At 31.9% G+C, this 23,393-nt stretch overlaps 2 protein-coding genes across 2 annotated transcripts; both read right to left on the bottom strand.

Annotated features, from left to right (window-relative positions):
* Positions 1-7,820: 7,820 nt before the first annotated feature.
* LOC132172031 (germin-like protein subfamily 1 member 13) lies at positions 7,821-8,777 on the bottom strand. Its single transcript, XM_059583455.2, has 2 exons — positions 8,629-8,777; positions 7,821-8,479 (listed from the first exon to the last, which is right to left on the bottom strand). The coding sequence occupies exons 1-2, from the start codon at positions 8,759-8,761 to the stop codon at positions 7,938-7,940; spliced, it is 675 nt and encodes a 224-aa protein (XP_059439438.2). The 5' UTR covers positions 8,762-8,777; the 3' UTR covers positions 7,821-7,937.
* A 9,709-nt stretch (positions 8,778-18,486) lies between these two features.
* LOC132171382 (germin-like protein subfamily 1 member 13) lies at positions 18,487-19,449 on the bottom strand. The gene is made up of 2 exons (XM_059582685.2): positions 19,260-19,449; positions 18,487-19,143 (listed from the first exon to the last, which is right to left on the bottom strand). Exons 1-2 carry the CDS (start codon positions 19,384-19,386, stop codon positions 18,602-18,604), a joined length of 669 nt encoding a protein of 222 aa, XP_059438668.1. The 5' UTR covers positions 19,387-19,449; the 3' UTR covers positions 18,487-18,601.
* Positions 19,450-23,393: the final 3,944 nt, after the last annotated feature.

The following is a 23,393-nucleotide window of genomic DNA, read 5'->3' on the forward strand; positions in this document are numbered from 1 at the left end:
TGCTTTGGGGATAGGTACTTAGAAATATTGAATGGGAAACATGTGTATTTATAGATAATCGATATATACGGAAAGGGTCAAGATTGGGCCTGCTACACCAAGTCTGGAGTGGTTATGGATTGAATATAACAATTGTACCAAGTTTCTTCAACAACTAATGCAGACTTTTTAACCTCGTTTTGGTTGCTTCTTCTTTGTTCTTAATTGATTCCTTCAATGCCGTAACATATTTGTAAGAGGTGATTAATTTGGTCAATTAAAAACCAAATTGAAGCACCGAATTAAAATCCACTCTAAAACCGTGGATGATGCGTAGGAGTCCAGATGGTGTAATTCTATAAGTTACTTTTATGTCACTCTAAAAATGAGGTGACTTAGTTACAATTTGATCAAAATTCAATAATAATCAATCATAAGGTTGTCCCCAAGAGGTAGTTGAATCGGCTGTTACCACGCCTAATGAAGCGTAGGTTACTTGTTCGAATCCCCCTCTCCCCTCTTGTGCGGACATGTCAAAAAAAAAAAAAATCAATCATCAGGCCAATGGTGATTTTGAAAGTCACATTATTTTTTGAGTGACACAATAGGGATACAAAAATAACTTCTAGTATTACTCGTCTGGGTGTAGTGAATTCACACGAGTAATTCTATAAGTCACTTTTGTGTCACTCTATGAATGAGGTGTCTTTTAAAATTACCATTTGATCAAACTTTAATAATGATGAATCACAAACTCAACGATAATTTTATAAACCACATCATTTTTAAAGCGATATAAGATGAATATAAAAGTGACTTGTAGCCTTATTCAATCCATACACATCGGGCTTATTATCATTTGAAAATAATAGAATGACGTATGACTTATGCATTATAGAGAGCGTAGTTTTGATGACATGCATTGACGAATGGAAGTGGCATATATAAAGACTTGGAATAGTAGTAGGTAGTGGAAATTAATGAAAAGTATTCATTCTTATCCAAACAAAATACGCCCATTTTCCTTGCCTATCTCTTTAGGAATTTGAAATCAAGATTGCTTGGATTTAAACGAAAAAATACTACAGAAATTTTGAAGCGTTCGTTCTTTTATGTTGTAGTAAAAATTATCATTGAATAAAATTATAAATAAAAATATATGTAGTATTTAATGGTGATTCACTTCCACGTAAGATAATGCACATTTAAAAATAGAGAAATGTTATAGGTCAATTTTTTTTTCTTCATATTTAGCCTATTTCATCTTACAAATCAATCATTGGATTTATGGACTTATGTGGACTTCACATAAGTCAACAGTGGACTCCACAAATTTAATAATTGATCTATTGAATTTGTAAGAAAATATGGATCAAATATAAAGAACTTATTGACCCTTCATATTTCTCTTAAAAATAAGAAATTATAGGGGTTAATATTTTTCTCATATTTAGCCAATCTCATCTTACAAATAAACCATGCATAGCATTTCTTTTCTTGTAGATATCCTTTACGATTTGTATTCAGAAATTGTTTGGCCTCTTTTTTTTATTTATTTTTTATTTATATTTATTTTTAATTAGGTGGGTTTGGTATATTACTCTTGGTCAATGGTGGCTTTCTTGAGTCAATGCAAGTGCTGAAGGATCGACCATTAGAAACCTACTTTTTAATGGTGATGGGTGAGAAATATTGCATGGGAAACATGTCTGTTTATAGATAATCGATCGCTATATATGGAAAGGGTCAATATTGGTTCTGCTACACCAAGTCTTGAGTGGTTATGGATTTAATATATATGACAATTAAGTTCATCACATCAACAACTACTGCATGCATGTAGACTTTTAACCTCCGTACGTTGGTTTATTCTTCTAATGATGCATGTCTTTTCTTTCATCTTCGTTGATTACTTCGATCTTCTTGTGCTTAACTTAACAAATAATCGATAATTTGTCATTTTTTAATTGGGTCAACCCCGTATCATTTTTCTAATGGTTCTTTCGTCAATTAACAACCGAACCACTCAAAATTAATATGTAGAATGCTGAAGATGTCAAATGAGACGGTTTTGTTTATGAAAATTAACTTAAGTCATCAAAATAATATTAATAATAACAATATATATATAGTAGAATAAAAGAAGAGAACAACATAACATATATATAAATCATTGTGTATTAATTTAAGAAGTAATCGGTGTCCCAGTTGAAAAAATAAAATGTATTTGAAAAGTTCAGGCAATGACTTACTTCTGCATAACAAATTCTAATATATATTTGTACTTGAGAGTACTTGAGAGGGAGTCTAATATATATTTGTACATGGCGTACGTTACATATTCTCATACATATAATAAAGAAAATGAATCAAAATTCCTTGTATCTGAAATCAAGAATGCTTGGATTCAAAGGGATCTGTGGATTCTTACAGATATCATAATTATCATTTATTGTCTTAAAAAAAAATATATATATATATTATCATTTACGTTTTTATTCAGAAACTTTCTACTAATTAATTAAGAAGCCTTTTTTTTTTTTTTTTTGGTTGAAATTGCAAAGATAAATATTTTTTTCTTGCTGGCAATTAAGTAGCATGTCATTATAGAGTGCAATTTGCTTCGTGAAATTTGCCTGACTTGATTTAATGCAAGTGTAGGATCGACCGACCATAAATCTTCATGGGTTATATATATATATATATATATGTGTGTGTGTGTGTGTGTGTGTTCTTTTCGAGTCTTTTGTTTTTTGCTATCTTTTAGGTTTAAGTTTTCTTGTTATTGTTTTAAGGGGAAAGTCCACGTACCCCTCAAACTACAACCTAATTAACAATGTTTTTCTTAAACTTTCAATTGTGACAATGTCCCTCCAAACTACTAACACATTGTCAATGTCCCCCAATGATGAAACTACGTACCCTTAGTAAAATTATACAAAATAAAAAACAAAAAACCGAGTGAAAATAATTTAAAATAAATAAATCCTTTTTATAAGAAAAAAATTAAAAAATTTCGATTTTTTTTTTATAAAAATTGAAAATTTTCGTTTTTTATTTTTATTTTATAGTATTTTAAATAAAAATTTTGGTTTTAAAAAAAAAATAAAAAATAAAAAATTTAGTTTTTTTTAAAAAAAAATTAAAATCTTGTTTTTTAATATAAAAATTTTCGTTTTAAAAAAAAAATTAAGAAAAAATCATTTTTAAAAAAGTAAAAAAAAAAAATTAAAATGTTCGTTTTTTTTTAAAAAAAAAAATTAATTTTTATTTTTACTTTTAAAAATTTATAGGGGTATTTTTGTCTTATTGAGAAATATGTATGGGTATTTTTATCTTTTTGCTAGCCTTGGGAGACATTGACAATGTTTTAGTAGTTTGAAAAAACATTGTCACAATTGAAAGTTTTGGAGGACATTATTAATTAGGTGGTAGTTTGAGGGAGTACGTGGACTTTAATCTTGTTTTAATTATAATAAGGATGAATTCCGTACGGACAACTACCCACACGAAGTAATTGAAATTTTTTGAAGACTTGTTCTTTCCTTCGACTCTGATGAATATGAATGCTTTGTGTTCATACATACAAAATAGCTCGGTCAATAATAAATTTTGATATTATAATAATAAATAATATTAAATCAATGATTTTTTTTTTTTTTTATCTAATTTTTAACAAGAGCTAATCTAAAAGTAGACAACTAAGACAAGCAATGCTACATCAGCATAGTAGCATAGTGGGATAGTAGTATATTATAACATTACTCTTTTATTTTATCATGTAGCCTTATAGAAAAGAGTATTAATGCTATAAATCATATTTTTATCCTCTAATTATTCTGTAAAACTGCCGCTTTAGTTCCAAACAACAATTAAAGTGTTTGTATTCCCAATACAGCTTCAATACATGGGCTACATGGGAGATCAGTTGTGAATGTTTTGGAACATAAGGTTGAAAGCGGCCAATCTAACTAAACAATGTGCACAATAAAATGCACTAGAAATAAAGCAATTAACAAATGAAATTGAAAAAAAGGAAAGTCCAGTCTTTAGATGCTAGCAACACAGCAGGGGCTTCACCAAAAGCAGCAGAAGACGAGAGACATGTAGTGGCAGCATGACTAATTTTACAATTAGAGAATTTAAGAACCACAACTACAATTGAGAGACATATCTTAAGCACAACAGCAAAGCACAACAGTGAAACAAGCACTAAAAGGACACTGAATCTAAGCCAAAAATAGAGTCTCCACCGAATAATAGTACAACACAAGAGCAAGAAGACTAGATCTATGGCCTACACAAAATAACAAAAATACAAAAGCAAAGCAAAGCAAAAAAAAAAAAAAAAAAAAAAAAAAAGTAAACACCCGACAACCAGTAACATTGCCAAAGCGGGAGAGGTAGGTGGAGATGGTGGAAAAGGAGCCGGAGAAGCCTGCTTACCGGGGCGTAAGTTGTACGCTCCTGCAAGTGAGAATCTGTAGGTGGTGAGGGAAACAAAAATGAGATGATGGCAGGCCAATGAGGACGTTGGGTTGGAGCGTGGATACTGATGTGGTCTTTTTATGAACAAAAATATCAACCATAAAATTACCACTCACAATAGGATGAATCCTTGTAAGATAGGACTATAGAGATGGTATCGAACCTCAAGGACTGCGTAGATGCTGTTATCAAGCTTTTTAAGATAAAATATAACTCAATTTAAAAGATGAATGATTTGATTTTTGATTATAATTAAATGCATAAAAGTAAAGAGAGTAGTGATGAGAGAGAATAGGGGGTTGATTTCACCACTAACTGCATAACAATGATCAATCATAAATTAATAAGAAAAATTTATACTATGGTCTTACTCGAGTAGTCAAGAAAATATCATCATTAAGAAATAAGTATAATGCAACTTCAGTTGGCATAGACTGTTCACCTAACCACTAAGATGCGGTACGATCCGTCTTCCCTAAGTATAGATTATCTAATTCCTTAATAGGCTACACACAATAAAGGGATAAGTATAACCCATCTTCGGTTGGTACGAACTGTCTACCTAAATTACGCTAAACTAGGGTATAGTACAATCCGTCTTCCCTAGACATAGCCTGTCAAATCCTATTGATCATGTGTCAGTTAAAACCATTGTATAACAATCATTCATATTATCACAAAAAATATAAAGAATTGAGTTCAATCAATATGAAAGACTTTAAGCCCAAAATAAATGGAATTTCTTGTATCTTTATTAAAAGCCTAAAAACACTAAAACAATACAAAATAAAACAAAATGATAAGGAATTAATATATGTGAGTTAAGGAGCTTGAATGTATAACATTCAGCGCTTATCAGAAACGTGGATCAACCTGAGCAAAGTAGATCAGGTTTTAAAAAAAAACCCATCTACAAACAATGGCAAGTCTGGGTTGCAAAGGTGGAGGACAACGAATGGCAGTCAGTGGGAGATGCAGGTGGAGATGGTGGAGAAGCAACCAGAGAAGCGCGCTGATCAGGGCGTAAGTTGTATGCGCCAGCACGTGCAGCATACAACTTATTGAGAATGAGTAACTAAGCGAGTATTACATAATTCTCATATTCTTAGTACTGAGCTCGGGTTCCAACTGAGCTTAACCAAGCGAGTATCGAGGGGTTGTCAGACGGATTGGTTTATTTACAGCCCTATCACCAACCCTATCAAGAATGAGTAATATCCTAGGTAGACTATACAGTTTAAACTATTACATAATTCTCATATTACAAGCATATATTATATCTATATTGCATCCATGATCAACTGTTACCATAGAATGCTTCATGTCGTATATAAAACAATTGGATTCATCATTTAATGACGTATACGTCAAGCCCATTTTTACTCACTAAATCTTCGGACTTACTCTTGTAATCCTTTTCCTCTATATGTATATATGTGTTGTTATAGTTAGTCTAGGAGAAGATGCATCCGAGAAACCATCTGGTGGTTGTAAGGGATTTCATCAGGGTAATTTTTTTAGGATTTGGACCTTGTTCGGCTCAGGTTCATGTTGGACGCTGGTAGAGCTACTCGTCAAGACATGATTGAGATGTAGGCTTTGATGTTGTTTCGGAACAATTAGATTTGGTCTGTATTATATTTTGATGACTGATCTCTGACCTCGATACTTAAGAGTCTATCTATACTATGATGCTTTAAGTTTCACTTTAGTTATTATAATTATGGTTTTAAATTATTACTATTTCTATCTTTTAGTCAAAGTCTTCCCCTACAGACTCTCTTGGGAAAGGATGAGATCCCTGAGTCTTGTCCTTCATGGAATAAGACTAGAAGGCGAACCATGGAGTCAATTACCAGTTAATTAATTTGAAAAAATCTACTTCACCCCCCTGAAGTTTCAGGAATTTTTCAATTTGAACCTCAAAGTTTAAAAATTGGCAATTTACCCCCGTAATGTTTCAAAAAATTTCAATTTAAACCTTTCGTTACTAATTTCCATCAAATTGGACGGAAATCTCTAAAATTACATAATTACCCTCAGGCTATTTTTAAAACATTTCCGTCCAATTTAATGGAAGGTTTAAATTCAAAATTTTTGAAACATTGGGGGGTAGATTACCAATTTTTAAACCTTGGGATTCAAATTGAAAAACTCCTGAAACTTCAAGGGAATAAAGTGAATTTTCCCATAATTAATTTAATTAGGACTTTACACTAGTGCTACAAGATATTAACTATAAAATAGTTAATGGTCAATACTCGTTAACAAATGAGTATCATATTTTTATTTTTTGGTAGCCGAACGAGCAATTGACATCATGATGTGGATCTCAATAGATCGAATGAATCTTGGATATAATAAAGACTAGTAAATAAATTTTTCTTTTACTTAGATTTATGGTTATGTATAGGGCATAATTATCTCCTGCTATGGAGCTAAGTTTTTTAAAAGAAAGAGAAGTTTGTTTTCGTTCTCTTACACTTTTTTTTTTTTTTTTTTTGTCAATTTCTGTACAAAAAATGTGCAAATTTACCATTAAATTTATAACAGCCATATGTAGGTCTCACATATCTAATGATAGATTTAAAAAAATATGGTCAAAAGTCGTGCAAGACACATCAAACACATCCCAAAATAAATAAATAAATAAATTTAGCCCCATCCATTTTTTTAGATTTGAGAAGATGACATTAGCGTAGATATTATATATCAAAATTTTAGAAATTCTTGATGAGGCCCATGGTCCATCTTGATTACAGAATTTTACCATTTTGAATATTTGTGTACATATTAAAACGTAAGAATCATTCTTCATGACATATGGGGATGGGTTTTCCTAGAATTCATGATATATGCTTTCTATGAATTTATTCACTCGTTGATGTAAACTAGGACTCAATTTGTATATTTTTTCTATGGTTCAAAGATATATGGAACCAAAGATTGGATTCTCATTTGACAGTTTATTGAAAAAGAATGGCGACAATTATTTTCCGCATTGAAACATAATGTGGAACCGCGGGTTCGTATTGGTGTATAATATCATTTTCCTTGATGCGATTTATTTGTTAATGTATTTTGGGAGAATTTTTTTGTTTTTTAGTTTAAAAAAACGTTTTGAAGGGACATAAAAATGAAAATATTTTTGTGTTTTGAAAAATGTTTTATGTTTGATTATTTGCTAATATTTTTATTTTGAGAAGAGAAGATGAAAGACTCATAACAAAAATTTTAACCAATGGTCATGAGCTCAAAGATGGCGGATATGCTCCTTATATATCATGTTTGTTTGGGATATATATATATATATATATAGAGAGAGAGAGAGAGAGAGAGAGAGAGAGAAAGCCTCAATAACGTCAACATTATTTTATACTCCAACTCCACTTAGAGAGCGTTACATAAGCAACCTTTTATTTTAATATTGCTATGAAGGGTTGATATCCGTTTCACAAGTTTTTCTAATTTTAGTATTCGAACTTTTTCTGAAGCTCTTCAATAATATTCTTGTCAAGTTGGAAGGCCTTGGCGAGAACATCAGGATTGATGAGAGGATCAGATCCAAAAACAGCGTCTGCAATCGTGATGACACCTGCATTCTGGCTACTCAAAGCAGCAAAGGCTAGAGCATTGGAGTGTCCCACATTGAATTGGAAGTGAATAAGACCAATTGGGAACACAAAGACATCTCCCTTGTTTAGAACTTTGGTGAAAAGGCGGTTCTCGGTGTTGGATGTGACAAAGCCAACTAAGAGAGAACCTTCTACGACTACCAAAATCTCAGTACCACGAGGGTGAGTGTGGGGAGGATTTTGGCCATATGGTGCAAAGTCAATACGAGCCAAAGATATACCTAGAGTGTTGAGGCCAGGTATTTGGTCCACATTCACAGCAGTGACATTTGACCCAACTCGATTGTCTGTATTCCCAGGATTTTGGAGCCCGGGGAAGAAGAAATCTTTGGCCTCGGCATACTTCAAATCCTTGCAGAATTTTCCATTGACGAACACTGCAGGAAAGAATAAATTGTAAGATACCATGCATACAAGATCAGTAAGAAACCAAGCAGAAAGTGATGAACATAATTATATATGTAGAAGCTTGATTAAAAAAAAAAAAAAAAAAAAAAGAAAAGAATAAAATCTAGTATATATATACCAGCAGTTTCAGACTTGTGGTCATCAATTGCAACACAAATGTCCTGAAGTGGGCTGGGATCCTCAGCAAAGACAAGGGAGGATGCCGTTGACAAGAGAACGACAAATGCAAGGAAATAGACTCCTTTCGCCATATCTACTTAAGCTCTGTGTTTTAATGGTGATGGGTGAGAAATATTGCATGGGAAACATGTCTATTTATAGATAATCGATTGCTATATATATGGAAATGGTCAATATTGGTTCTGCTACACCAAGTCTTGAGTGGTTATGGATTTAATATATACATATGACAATTAAGTTCATCAACAACTACTACCTGCATGTAGACTTTTAACCTCCGTACGTCGGTTTATTCTTCTAATGATGCATGCCTTTTCTTTCTTCTTCGTTGATTACTTCTTCTTGTGCTTAAAGTTGTTGTAACATGTGTTACAAATATTCATTTTTCGGTCCTTTGAAACCATTTTATTATTTGATATTATTATCTTCATGAGTTTTTATGAGAAATAAAAATAGCTTTAATCATTTTGGTTTATAACGGTTTGGACATTAATATTGTTTACAAACAATCTTTAAGTTATGGTTTATTATTAATATTTATTACCGTTGGGTATTAAAATAGTTTTATGGAAAATAAAATCACTTTAATTTAGTTTTCTATTGTTTGACAGTTGCTTGAAAAAATGGTTTTGACCAAGCTTTTATGGCATTTATGTTTATTATGACCGTTGGTCATAACATTGGTTTTATGTTTTGTTTATATAAGGCACAACTGTACTTATGCATATAGATATATATATATTGAGTTCTCTAAAGATTTTTTTTTGGATATATTATATATTACTTTCTCTTGTTAAACCCTTTGGTTTTCTAAGCTAGAAAGCTATATGTTATATTGTTAGTTTTTTCTACAAAATAATATTCCGAAATCCCTCATCTACTTTGATAATTGGGTTGTTCTATTACTCTTCGTTATTTGGAAGTGCATCCTTAACGAAAGTAGACGCTATAGTCTAATCCTGGGAGGTTGCGTGTCAAAGGATCCGATCGCACCGAGTTATACACTCCGGGAGGCACGAATCAACCTTTAAGGACAACGCTCTTGCGTGATTCTATAGCATTGTGAGATCTTTCCATACTCTATTTTCATCTCTTGTATTTTATTTATTTTATTGTCAATATTCATATTGTAATTATTTTATATCAATGAGAATTTGTGCACCATCCAAAATTATTTCCAACAATCTTAAAGGTTGACCCGATGGTTGCACAAATATTATGATTAATTTGCGGTATGCAATTCGCATACAAGAAAGATGAAATTCTTGAATGGAAAGATTTTTCTCTGAAAATTCTGATAATTGATTCATTTATCAAAAGAAGGGCTTAATTTCATGCGTAGGTATTGAAAATGAAAATATTTTGATTGAAAGAGTTTTTATTTGACCCAAAATTTGTGTTATTTAATTTGTTCGTAAAATAATATTTTATTGTTGGGTTATGAATCTTGTAACAAAAAGAGTTAAGCCTTTTATGATTTTAAAACTTAGCATTTTATGTTGTGTTGTGCTATGCTTATTGGAGAACATCCATGTAGATTAATAATAATAACAATGAGTAGCACTTTATGTTATGTTGTGCTAAATGTGTGCAAAGAATACAACTTTGCTAAAGATTTTTGCAGGTAATCACATTGTAAGAGGAAAAGATTTGGTGCGCGTATTGAGTCGATCGGTTCTCACAACACCTAGTTGGTGTGTGGTAGCGACAATCTATTTTGGAAGATCTTGGAGTAAAGCTATTGGCTCCGCTGTGAGTTTTAAACTCTGATTCATAGGTCTTATTTTTTTTTATGACATAATATATAATTTCATTTATTAAAAGAAAAATCAAGTGATGAAGGTGCTGCTTGATTGAGTTGAAATTTACAGTACATGAATATTGTAATTTGATATGTGATGATCCTTTGTTGATTATTCTATTTCAAAGAAAAAAAATAGTATCTAGCATTTATGTTAGCTATGACATGCTAGATTAGCATGGATACTTTAAAAGTATTTGCTAATTTTTCATCTATATCATTTAGCTTTCCAGTTTTCATGACATGTTGATTATGAATAAAATATATGTAATTATTGATGTTCTTATTGAGGCTCAATTAATATTTGAGAAATTTATTGTATCATAAGATTGATACCAATGACATATTTATGACAATGAGTCAATAATTAATAGTTGATTATTATTTGGTTGAGCCTAATACTTTGCATATTTATTGGACTTTAGGTGGAAAAATTGTTTTTACAAAATCTTGATAGAACTTGAAATATGCAACCCCTATATATATAATATATAAGGATCATGTTGAAAAATCACAAGTGGTGATTAGTATTTTTAAGACATCTTTAGAATTGTCAATTGACAGAAAAGAAAGAAGAGTAAATGATATATCATATTTAGAGAAAGATGAGCTCATAGAAGTCGTTTCATAAAGCATTTGTGAGCTATTTATGAAATTTTATTTTCTTATGTTTATTTGGTTTATTCCATTAATATTTGGTATGATATATTTGTATATGTAAATCTCGGCTACATCAAGAAAATGAAAAGAAACTATAATATAAAGGAGTAGCCGAAATTAGAACATTGGAATGAATGATGAATGTTATGATTGTCAATTTTGGGCTATTCACCAAAGTGTGGGGGGAAGCCATTATTTCTTTGTCACATTCATAAGCATTGTTTGAAATACCTCGAAGTGTGGGGGTATTTGGCAAATGTTATATTACCGGAGCCTAAAAGAAGGAAACTTGGTTTTAAAACTTATGATTGCAGTTTATTGGTTTTGCATGTAATAGTTCATGCTATAGATTCCTTATTATCAAGAGTGATGTTTTAGATTATAATAGTATTATTGAATCTAAAAATGTTATTTTCCTTGAGCATGTGTTTTCTTTGAAAAATGAGGAAAAATTATTTCATGAATTTTCTGTTGCTTCTAATAAATTGTTGATGGTGTGTAAGAATTGAAAAGAAGCAAGCAAGCTAGAACGGAAGGAATCTCGGTAATGATTTTATTGCTTATATTATTGATAATGGTCTAATATGTTATGGTGAAGCAATTAAATCTATTTGATGCATTTTTTGGTTAGAAACTATAAATAATGATTTGGAATAAATTATGTCTAACCATTATTGGGAACTTGTTGAGTTACCTCGTAAGACCAAACCAAATGGTTATAAATAGATGTTTAAGAAGAAGCTTAAACCGGATGATACAATAGATAAGTAGATGGTAGACTTGGTAGCTAAAAGCTACAAGTAAATGCAGAATGTTGATTATTTGATACTTATTTTCCGGTTACTAAAATTGCATCTATTGGAATATTATTTGCCATTGTTTATATTTATAAACTTGTTGTACATCAAATGGATGTCGAAGTTATTTTTCTAAATGATAAAGAAATTTATATGGAGCTGCCCGAGGGACTAGTAATCCCTGGTCAAGAACATGAAGTGTGCAAAATAGTCAAGTCCCTATATGAATTAAAAGCAAGCTCCTAAACAATGGCATAATAAGCTTGACAAGGTGATGTTTTCTAATGTATATTTGATTAATAGTAAATACATAGCAAGTTTTACAATAATGAATGTGTCATTATTTGTTTATATTCATGACTTGCTTATTTTGTGAACTAACATTGATGTTGTGCATGAAGTTAAAAGATTTCTTGCATCTAATTTTGATAGGTAAGACATAGGTAAAGCGAATGTCATGTTGGACATTAAGGTTATTAGAGATAATTATTACATTATTTTATCTCAGATATATTATGCTCGAAAGATGCTTAAAAGATATGAGCACTTTGATTATCCGCCTATATTTACACCATATGATTCAAAAATATATTTGGTTAAGAATCACGGTGATTGTGTTTTGCAAGAAAAATATGCACAAATCATTAATAGCTTGATGTTTTGACAAACTGTATATGCCTTGATATATATTACATATATTGTTAGTAGATTGAGTAGATATACTCATAATCATGGTATTGAGCATTGAGATTATATCTCTAAATTGTTGAGATACTTTAAAGGCACAATTAATTTGGTTTGTCATGTTGTGATTATCCTGTTATTTTGAAAGGATATTGTGATGCTAACTGGATTTTTGATTCAGATAAGCAAAGCCTACTAGTGGCTATGTGTTTACTCTGGCTAAAGGAGTTATCTCTTGGAAGTCCTTAAAAAAAAAAAAAATTGCATAGCAAAGTTTACTATGGAGTCAGAGTTAATTGCTTTGGAGAAGGCAGGAACTGAAGATGAATGGCTAAGAACCTATTGGTTAATTTATTTGTCTTTATAAGCTAACACAATTCCACCTATGTGTTTATTGTGATTTTCAGGCTGCCAAAGCTCGAGCAAATAATTTATAATAAGAAAGTGCACAATATTGTGAGGCAGCTTATTGAGACCGGTATATGTCCATGGACTTTGTGTGGTCATAAAAGAATTCTGCAGATTCTTTGACCATGCCACTAGCAAGAAGGCTAGTGAGAGAAGCATCGAGGGGGATAGGACTGATACCCAAATCATGACACTGTGATTGATACCCAACCTCTGTGATTGGAGATCCCATGAATGGGGTTTAATGGGAAACGAAGTCACAAGTGAAATGAGGTATGGTACTGTCAATTTATGTTTATTAACTATCTTGTTGAAAAGATTAGTTATGAGTCCATCCCTATGGTGTAAGACAGTACAAGATGCAGAGTGATTAAGGATGAGCTTAAAGCTCTTAATGGATCCATAGTCCCTACTTGTTGGGATGGGGTGTTCCCTGCACACACTCTTGATGGATACCACCTATATGAGTGTGGAGGTGCTATCTCCTATGAGACTTGGGTAGGTCTCTAGAGCGCTCATGAAAGCCATTTTATGGTGTAATAACAAAAGATGCAGAATGAGTAAGGATGAGTTTAAAACTCTTAATGGGTCCATAGTCCCTACTTGTTGGGATGGGATGTTCTCTGCACACATTCTTGATGGACGCCACCTATGTGAGTGTGGAGGTGGTGCCGCTTCCTATGAGACTTTGGCAAGTCTCTAGAGCACTCATGAAGCCCAGAGGCGCATGGCCTGTATAAGGCGCCAACCCGCTATAGAACAACCCAATTTCTTTGATTTAATTTGATTTGATTTGTTTTGGAGAAAGTTATGTGGGTGATAAGTTTGATTAACTTATGGATTTGGTTAAAAGAGTCTAACTCTACCACGATTTGTTAAGTTCCTAACTTATTAATCCTAGGTGTGGTTAAAACCTCCGGGTACCACATCGATGCATGCTTTCAATCTCCTCTTATTTCAATGTTTGTAACATGTGGGGGATTGTTGTAACATGTGTTACAAACATTCATTTTTCGGTCCTTTGAAACCATTTTATTATTTGATATTATTATCTTCATGAGTTTTTATGAGAAATAAAAATAGCTTTAATCATTTTGGTTTATAACGGTTTGGACATTAATATTGTTTACAAACAATCTTTAAGTTATGGTTTATTATTAATATTTATTACCGTTGGGTATTAAAATAGTTTTATGGAAAATAAAATCACTTTAATTTAGTTTTCTATTGTTTGACAGTTGCTTGAAAAAATGGTTTTGACCAAGCTTTTATGGCATTTATGTTTATTATGACCGTTGGTCATAACATTGGTTTTATGTTTTGTTTATATAAGGCACAACTGTACTTATGCATATAGATATATATATATTGAGTTCTCTAAAGATATTTTTTTGGATATATTATATATTACTTTCTCTTGTTAAACCCTTTGGTTTTCTAAGCTAGAAAGCTATATGTTATATTGTTAGTTTTTTCTACAAAATAATATTCCGAAATCCCTCATCTACTTTGATAATTGGGTTATTCTATTACTCTTCGTTATTTGGAAGTGCGTCCTTAACGAAAGTAGACGCTATAGTCTAATCCTGGGAGGTTGCGTGTCAAAGGATCCGATCGCACCGAGTTATACACTCCGGGAGGCACGAATCAACATTTAAGGACAACGCTCTTGCGTGATTCTATAGCATTGTGAGATCTTTCCATACTCTATTTTCATCTCTTGTATTTTATTTATTTTATTGTCAATATTCATATTGTAATTATTTTATATCAATGAGAATTTGTGCACCATCCAAAATTATTTCCAACAAAAGTAACAAATAATCGATAATTTGCCATTTTTTCTAAAGGTTCTTTCGTCAACTAACAACCGAACCACGACTCAAAATTAATGTAGATTGCTGAAGATGTCAAATGAGACGGTTTTGTTTATCAAAATTAACTTAAGTCATCAAAATAATAATAATAATAATAATAATAATAATAAAAAGAGAACAACATAAAATATATAAATCATTGTGTATTAATTTAAGTAGTAATCGATGTCCCAATTGAAAAAATAAAATGTATTTGAAAAGTTCAAGCAATGACTTCTGCATAACAAATTCTAATATATATTTGTACTTGAGAGTACTTGAGAGGGAGTCTAATATATATTTGTACATGGCGTACGTTACATATTCTCATACATAATAACGAAAATGAATCAAAATTTCTTGTATCTGAAATCAAGAAAGCTTGGATTCGAACGGATCTGTGGATTCTTACAGCTATCATAATTATCATTTATTATCAGAAATTTTCTACTAATTAATTAAGAAGCTTTTTTTTTTTTTTTTTTTTCCTTCTCTCTTTTTTTTTTTTTCGGTTGAAATTGCACAGATAATCATTTTTTCTTGCTGGCAAGTAGCATGTCCTTATAGAGTGCAATTTGTTTCGTGAAATTTGCATTCCTTGATTTAATGCAAGTGTACGTAGGATCGACCGACCATAAATCTTCATGGGTTATATATATATATATATGTCCCTTAGCTTTCAAGTCTTTTATTTTTGCTATCTTTTAGGTCTAAGTTTTCTTGTTATTGTTTTAAGGAGAAAGTCCACATACCCCTTTCAAACTACTATCTAATTGACAATGTCACCTTCAAATTTTTAATTGTGACAATGTTTATCCCAAACTATCAAAACATTCTCAATGTCCCCCAGTTACGAAACTATCATTAGTAAAATAAATAAACAAATAAATTTATATATATATATATATATATATATATATATATATATATACTAAAACTTCTCGAAAAAACCTAAAACTGAAAAAAATAAATAAATAAATAAAATAAAAATAAGTGGAAAAAAAAAAAAAAAAAACGAGTGAAAAAAATTTAAAAATTTTGATTTTTTTTTTATAAAAATTGAAAATTTTCGTTTTTATTTTTATTTTCTAATTGTTTAAATGAAAATGTCCCTTTTTTAAAAATAAAAATAAAAAATTGTTTAAAAAAATAAAAAATTTCGTTTAAAAAAAAAAATCGTTTTTTTTTTAAACAAAAATTTTGTTTAAAAAAATTAAAAATTAAGAAAAAATCGTTTTTTCAAAAAATAAAATTTAAAATGTTCGTTTTAAAAAAATAATTTATAGGGGTATTTTTGTCTTATTGAAAAATATGTATGGGCATTTTTATCTTTTTGCTAACCATTGGAGACATTGACAATATTTTGGTACTTTGGAAAGACATTGTTACAATTGAAAATTTTGGAAGACATTATCCATTAGGTGGTAGTTTGAAGAAGTACGTGGACTTTAACCTTGTTTTAATTATAATAAGGACAAAATTCCGTACGGACAACTACCCTCACGAGGTATTGAAATTTTTTTAAGACTAGTTCTTTCCTTCGACTCTGATGAATATGAATGCTTGTGTTCATACATACAAAATAGCTCGGTCAATAATAAATTTTGATATTATAATAATAAATAATATTAAATCAATGATTTTTTTTTTTTCCCTCTAATTTTTAACAAGAGCTAATCTAAAAGTGGACAACTAAGACAAGCAATGCTACATCAGCATAGTAGCATAGTGTGATAGTAGTATATTATATAACATTACTCTTTTATTTTATCATGTAGCCTCATAGAAAAGAGTATTAATGCTATAAATCATATTTTATCTCGTAATTATTCTGTAAAACTGCTGTGTTAGTTCCAAACAATGATTAAAATGGATGTATTCCCAATACAGCTTCAATACATGGGCTACATGGGAGATCAGTAAAGAATGTTTCGGAACATAAGTTAGGAAGCGGTCAATCTAACTACACAATGTGCACAATAAAATGCACTAGAAATAAAGCAATTAACAAATGAAATTGAAAAAAGAAAAGTCCAGTGTTTAGATGCTCGCAACACAGCAGGGGCTTCACCAAAAGCAGTAGAAGACGAGAGACATGTAGTGGCAGCATGAATAATTTTACCATTCGAGAATTTAAGAACCACAATTACAACTGAGAGACCTATCTTAAGTACAACAGCAATGAACAACAGTGAAACAAGCACTGAAAGAAGACTAAATCTAAGCCAAAAATAGAGTCTCCACCTAATAATAATACGGCACAAGAGCATGAAGATTAGATATAAGGCCTACACAAAAGCACAAAAATACAAAAGCAAAAAAATAAAAATAAAAATAAAAATAAAACAAGCAAACACCTGACAACCAGTAACATTGCCGAAGCGGGAGAGGCAGGTGGAGATGGTGGAAAAGCAGCCGAAGAAGCCCGCTTATCGGGGCTTAAGTTGTACGCCCCTGCAAGTGAACATCTGTAGGCGGTGAGGGAAACGACAATGAGATGATGGGAGGCCAATGAGGATGGTGGGTTGGAGCGTGGAGACTGATGTGGTCTTTTTGTGTACAAAAATATCAATAATGAAATTACCACTCGCAATAGGATGAATCCTTGTAGGATAGGGCTATATAGAGGGTATCGAACCTCAAGGACTACGTGAGTATTGTTATCAAGCTTTTTAAGATTAAATATAAGTTAATTTAAAAGATGATTGATTTGATTTTTGATTATAATGAAATGCATAAAAGTAAAGATAGTAGTGATGAGAGATAATAGGGGGTTGATTTCACCACTAACTGCGTAACAATGGTCAATCATAAACTAATAAGGAAAATTCATACTATGGTCTCACTCGAGTAGTCAAGAAAATACCATCATTAAGAAATAAGTATAATCCATCTTCGGTTGGCATGGACCGTGCACCTAACCACTAAAATGTGGTACGATCCGTCTTCTCTAGGTATGGATTATTTAATTCTTTAATAGGCTACACATAATCAAGGGATAAATATAACCCACCCCCATGGAGCCAAGGGGTGGGTGGTTTTGGCCACCCCCTTGGCTCCATGGCGGTGGCCAACCACCCCCAGTACCCACTGCGGGTGGTTTCGGCCACCCCTTTGGGCACCAAGGGTGTGGCCGAAACCACCCTCAAACCACCATTGGGGGTGGTTTCGGCCACCCCCTTGGCTCCATGGGTACTAAGCCACCCCCAAATTTTTATTTTTTTTTAGTGAAAAAATATATTTTTTAAATATTTTAAATTTGATTTAAAAATAAAAAAATAAAAAATTCAATTAGGTGCCACATCATCACTGATGATATAGTCACTTATGCCAAATGTCTGCTTCTAATTGGTCTACGTGGGGGTGGGTTATATTTATCCACCCCCTTGCTAATATTTTTATTTTGAGAAGAGAAAATGAAAGACTGATAACAAAAATTTTAACCAACGGTTATGAGCTCAAAGATGGCAAATTGGTTTATATTTAAAAAATTAGAAATATGCTCCTTAGATATTATGTGTTTATTTGGGATATATATATATATATATATATATATATATATATATATAAAAGAGAGAAAGAGAGAGAAATGTTCAATAACGTCAACATTATTTTATACTCCAACTCCACTTAGAGAGCGTTACATAAGCAACCTTCTATTTTAATATTGAAGGGTTGATAACCGTTTCACAAGTTTTTCTAATTTTAGTATTCGAACTTTTTCTGAAGCTCTTCAATAATCTTCTTGTCAAGTTGGAAGGCCTTGGCGAGAACATCAGGATTGATGGGAGGATCAGATCCAAAAACAGCGTCTGCAATCGTGATGACACCAGCATTCTGGCTACTCAAAGCAGCAAAGGCTAGAGCATTGGAGTGTCCCACGTTGAACTGGAAGTGAATGAGACCAATTGGGAATACAAATACATCTCCCTTGTTTAGAACTTTGGTGAAAAGGCGGTTCTCCATGTTAGATGTGACAAAACCAACTAAAAGAGAACCTTCAACCACTACTAGAATCTCAGTACCACGAGGGTGAGTGTGGGGGGGATTTTGGCCATATGGTGCATAGTCAATACGAACTAAGGATATGCCTAGAGTGTTGAGGCCTTTTATTTGGTCCACATTTACGGTAGTGACATTCGACCCAACTTTATTATCTGTATTTCCAGGATTTTGGAGTCCTTCGAAAAAGAAATCATTGGCATTGGAATCCTTCAAATCCTTGCAGAATTTCCCATTCACAAACACTGCAGGAAGCAATAGATTGCAAGATAGCATAAAAGATTAAGAAACCAATAAAAATATATAGTAATGCTTCTAAGCAGAAAGTAATGAACATAATTATATATATTTATATGTATACCTGCAGACTTGGGGTCATCAATTGCAACACAAATGTCCTGAAGAGGGCTGGGATCGAAGGCAGAGACAAAGGAGGATGCAAGTGACAAGAGAGCAACAATTGCAAGGAAATGGACTCCTTTCATCATATCTAAGTAAACTGTATTTAACTTCTCTTCTATGATATTGCTTTGGGGATGGGTACTTAGAAATATTGAATGGGAAACATGTGTATTTATAGATAATCGATATATATCGAAAGGGTCAAGATTGGGCCTGCGACACCAAGTCTTGAGTGGTTATGGATTTAATATAACAATTGTACCAAGTTTCTTCAACAACTAATGCAGACTTTTTAACCACGTTTTGGTTGCTTCTTCTTTCTTCTTTATTGATTCCTTCAATGCCGTAACATATTTGTAAGAGGTGATTAATTTGGTCAATTAAAAACCAAATTGAAGCACCCGATTAAAATCCACTCTAAAACCGTGGATGATGTGTAGGAGTCCCGATGATGTAATTTTAGAAGTCATTCTTACGTCACTTTAAAAATGAGGTGGCTTAATTACAATTTGATTAAAATTCAATAATAATCAATCATAAGGCCAATAGTAATTGTAAAAGTCACATCGTTTTTTGAGTGTGAGACAAGACGGATACAAGAGTGACTTCTAGTATTACTCGTCTGGATGTAGTAAATTCACACGAGTAATTCTAAAAGTCACTCTATGAATGTGGTGTGTTTTAAAATCACTATTCGATCAAAATTCAATAATGATCAATCACAAGCTCAACGGTAATTTTAGAAACCACATCATTTTCAAAGTGATACAAAATGGACATAAGAGTGACTTGTAGCATTATTCGATCCATACACATGTGGCTTATTATGGTTTGAAAATAATAGAATGACTTTTGACTTATGCATTAGAAAGAGTCTAATTATGATGACATGCATTGAATATATATAAAGACTTGGAATAGTAGGTGGCAGTGGAAATTAATGAAAAATATTCATTCTTCTCCAAACAAAATACGCCCATTTTCCTTCCCTATCTCTTTAGGAATTTGAAATCAAGATTGCTTGGATTTAAAGGGAAAAATACTACACAAATTTTTAAGTGTTCGTTCCTTTATGTTGTAGTAAAAATTATCATCCAATAAAATTATAAATAAAAATCTATGTAGCAGTTAATAGTGATTCACTGTCACGTAAGATAATGCACATTTAAAAATAGAGAAATGCATCATCAAGAGGTAGTTCAATTAGCTGTGGACTACGTCTCATGAAGCGGAGGTTACTCGTACGAATCTCCCTCCCCCTTCCCTTGTGTGGACATGTCAAAAAAAATAATAATAAAAAATAAAAAAATAGAGGATTGCTAGGGGTCAGTATTTAGCTTATTTCATCTTACAAATCAATCATTAGATTTATGACCTTATGTATATCTCACATAAATCAACGGTGGACTCCACAAATCTAATAGTTGATATATTGAATTTGTAAGAGAATATATGTTAAATATGAAAACCTTATTGACCATTAGCATTTCTCTTAAAAATATAAAATGATAGAGGTCAATATTTTTTTCATATTTCCAATCTCATCTTACAAATTAACTATATATGGCATTTCTTTTCTTGTTGATGTACTTTACGTTTTGTACTCAGAAATTGTTTGGCCTACTTTTTTATTTTTTATTTTTAATTAGGTGGGTTTGGTATATCACTCTTGGTCAATGGTGGTTTTCTTGAGTCAATGCAAGTGCTGAAGGATCAACCGTTAGAAACGTACATAAATCTTGATAGGCTATATGTCCCTTTCGTCTATTATTTTTTTTTTTATAAACATTCACTCATTTCATTAGTCAATGGTAAAAATTTTGAACAACGCGTTTATCGGTAACATATTGAGGAGCTTCCTTTGCATGGACCACTTCTTCCGTACCGAACAGTGTTCTCTTTGCTAACCTATGAACTGCATAATTTACTTGCTATCTAACCCCCCACCCCCCAAACTATTGAAGAGATTTAGCACAAAGCAGGCATCATCGATTAATTCGCCATAGCGACATCAACTGTTTTCATCATTTCTTAATGCATGTACCACCTCTAATGCATTTATTTCCAGTTTCATCTTATGCCATTCCATCTCTCTAGCATAAACTATTGCCCGTAAAGCAAGAACATATTTTCCAACAACTAGATCAATAGTATAACCTCCTAAAGATTGCAAAGTGGCTAATACATCTCCCAATCACATATAATCACACTCATATGCCCATCTTCTTACTATGCATATTTACCGCAACATCCCAATCACCTTAACTCGTCCAGGATCCTCTCTCGTTTATTTTAGACTGAAAAATATTCAGTTAATAGTCAGAATTTCTGCAAATGATCTCTTTAAATAGATCTTGAGATCATAAATAAGATATTTATTCCATTAATAAGAAAAAATATTATATATTTTTTAAAAAAATTATAAAAAATTAAGGGGTGGCCGGACCACCCCAGTTGGGGCTGGGGGTGGGTTCGGCCACCCCCAAGGGCCATGGTATGGTCCGACCACCCCTGGCTGGCTGTGGTGGTTCGACCACCCCCTATGACCAAGATAGGGTAGCCAGCCACCTCTTATTTTTTTATTAATTAATTTTAATTTTAATTTTTTTTAATATGAAATATTGTTTTTGTTTTCCTTTCTTTTTTTTTTTTTTTTTTTGTAGTAGGACATATGTCATATTTTTTGCTATAAGATTTCTAAGAAGAAATTACAGTTACAAATTGAATATTCTTTAATTTATTATAGACTAGAGAGAATCCTATTCCCCTTAAAGGAGCCTTCCAGCTATGACACGCCACCATAGCTTTGCCTACCTTTTCGTATGATTTTACCTGATCATCTTTGTATTCCTTAACGGATTCTATATCTTTCCTTACAACTTGGTTAGGATGGCAAAATTCCCCCATGGATTAAGGAATTTCAATTTAGCGCCAAGTTCGATGCAACCACTCCCAAGGAAGTATTCCACTAACGAGTATCCTTATAACAAGTTCAACCACCACCGCATTTTTAGAAATTCCCCTTTTGGAAGTACAAGTAATAGAATTTATAATGCGAAATATAAAACAGAAATATATAATAGAATTTATAGTGCAGAAATATAAATAAGAGAAACAAAATTAAGGTGGTTCCACAATATGCCTACATTCACACACTAAAGCCTTATAAGCTACATCTTGCTTTTATTGAGTAAGTATGATTATATATAAGAACTTCATTATATAGAAACTAAAGAGATAGGAGGAGCTCTTATATTTGAGCAATGTGGGACAAGCCCACATTACTATTCTAACAATAAGTCATACTCACTACCTGCTGTGGACTACTAGGCACACGAGGTATTGATTTTTTTAGCAACTGAACAGGGAGACAAATTTCCTACAAACTATTTTTTAGAAAATTTATTAAAAATCAACCATTAAAAGTGACAAGTGTCCTTAGCATGCGAGAAGCACATTTTTTTTTTTTTTTTAATGACATATAGGTTTCACATACTTTTTTAATGACTTAAAGAACACATGTCACTTTTAAATACTAGTTTGTAAGAATTTTTTACAAACCAATTTGTAAGAAATTTCTATTAGTTGAACTAGACTGCCCCTTGTCAAGCATTATGTTGGTCAAAAGATCCCAATCTCAGCCAACTAGCTAAGGCTAAGCAGATTAACCATTTACCGCCTACCGATTGGGACCATACCGACATTAACTGCCTACCGCCTTAAGTTGGTCGGTAATCGGTTAAAGATTTTTATACCGACATCGGTTCGGTTCTGTTAATCGGTATATATATATATATATATATTTTTTTTTTTTGTTGGTTAACCGAATTAACCAATAATAAAATATTGTTTTAATAGAATGATGAGTACGAGGGCATTAGCTAAGTTTTTTTAATAGAAGATATTAGTTGGTAGATTTTATGACCAATTTTATTAGTAGAACATATTTATGGTAAACTAATATTGTATTAATTAATGGGCCCATTTAAAATTTGTTTAGTTCACTAAGCTATTTTAACCCAAAAAACACAATTTGGGCCCCAAAACAATCAATTTTTGACCCAATTAAAGAAGTCCACGTTTAGCCGATTAA

This window comes from Corylus avellana, chromosome 1 (assembly GCF_965113065.1).
Source record: "Corylus avellana chromosome 1, dhCorAvel1.hap1.2, whole genome shotgun sequence".
Lineage (NCBI taxonomy): Eukaryota > Viridiplantae > Streptophyta > Magnoliopsida > Fagales > Betulaceae > Corylus > Corylus avellana.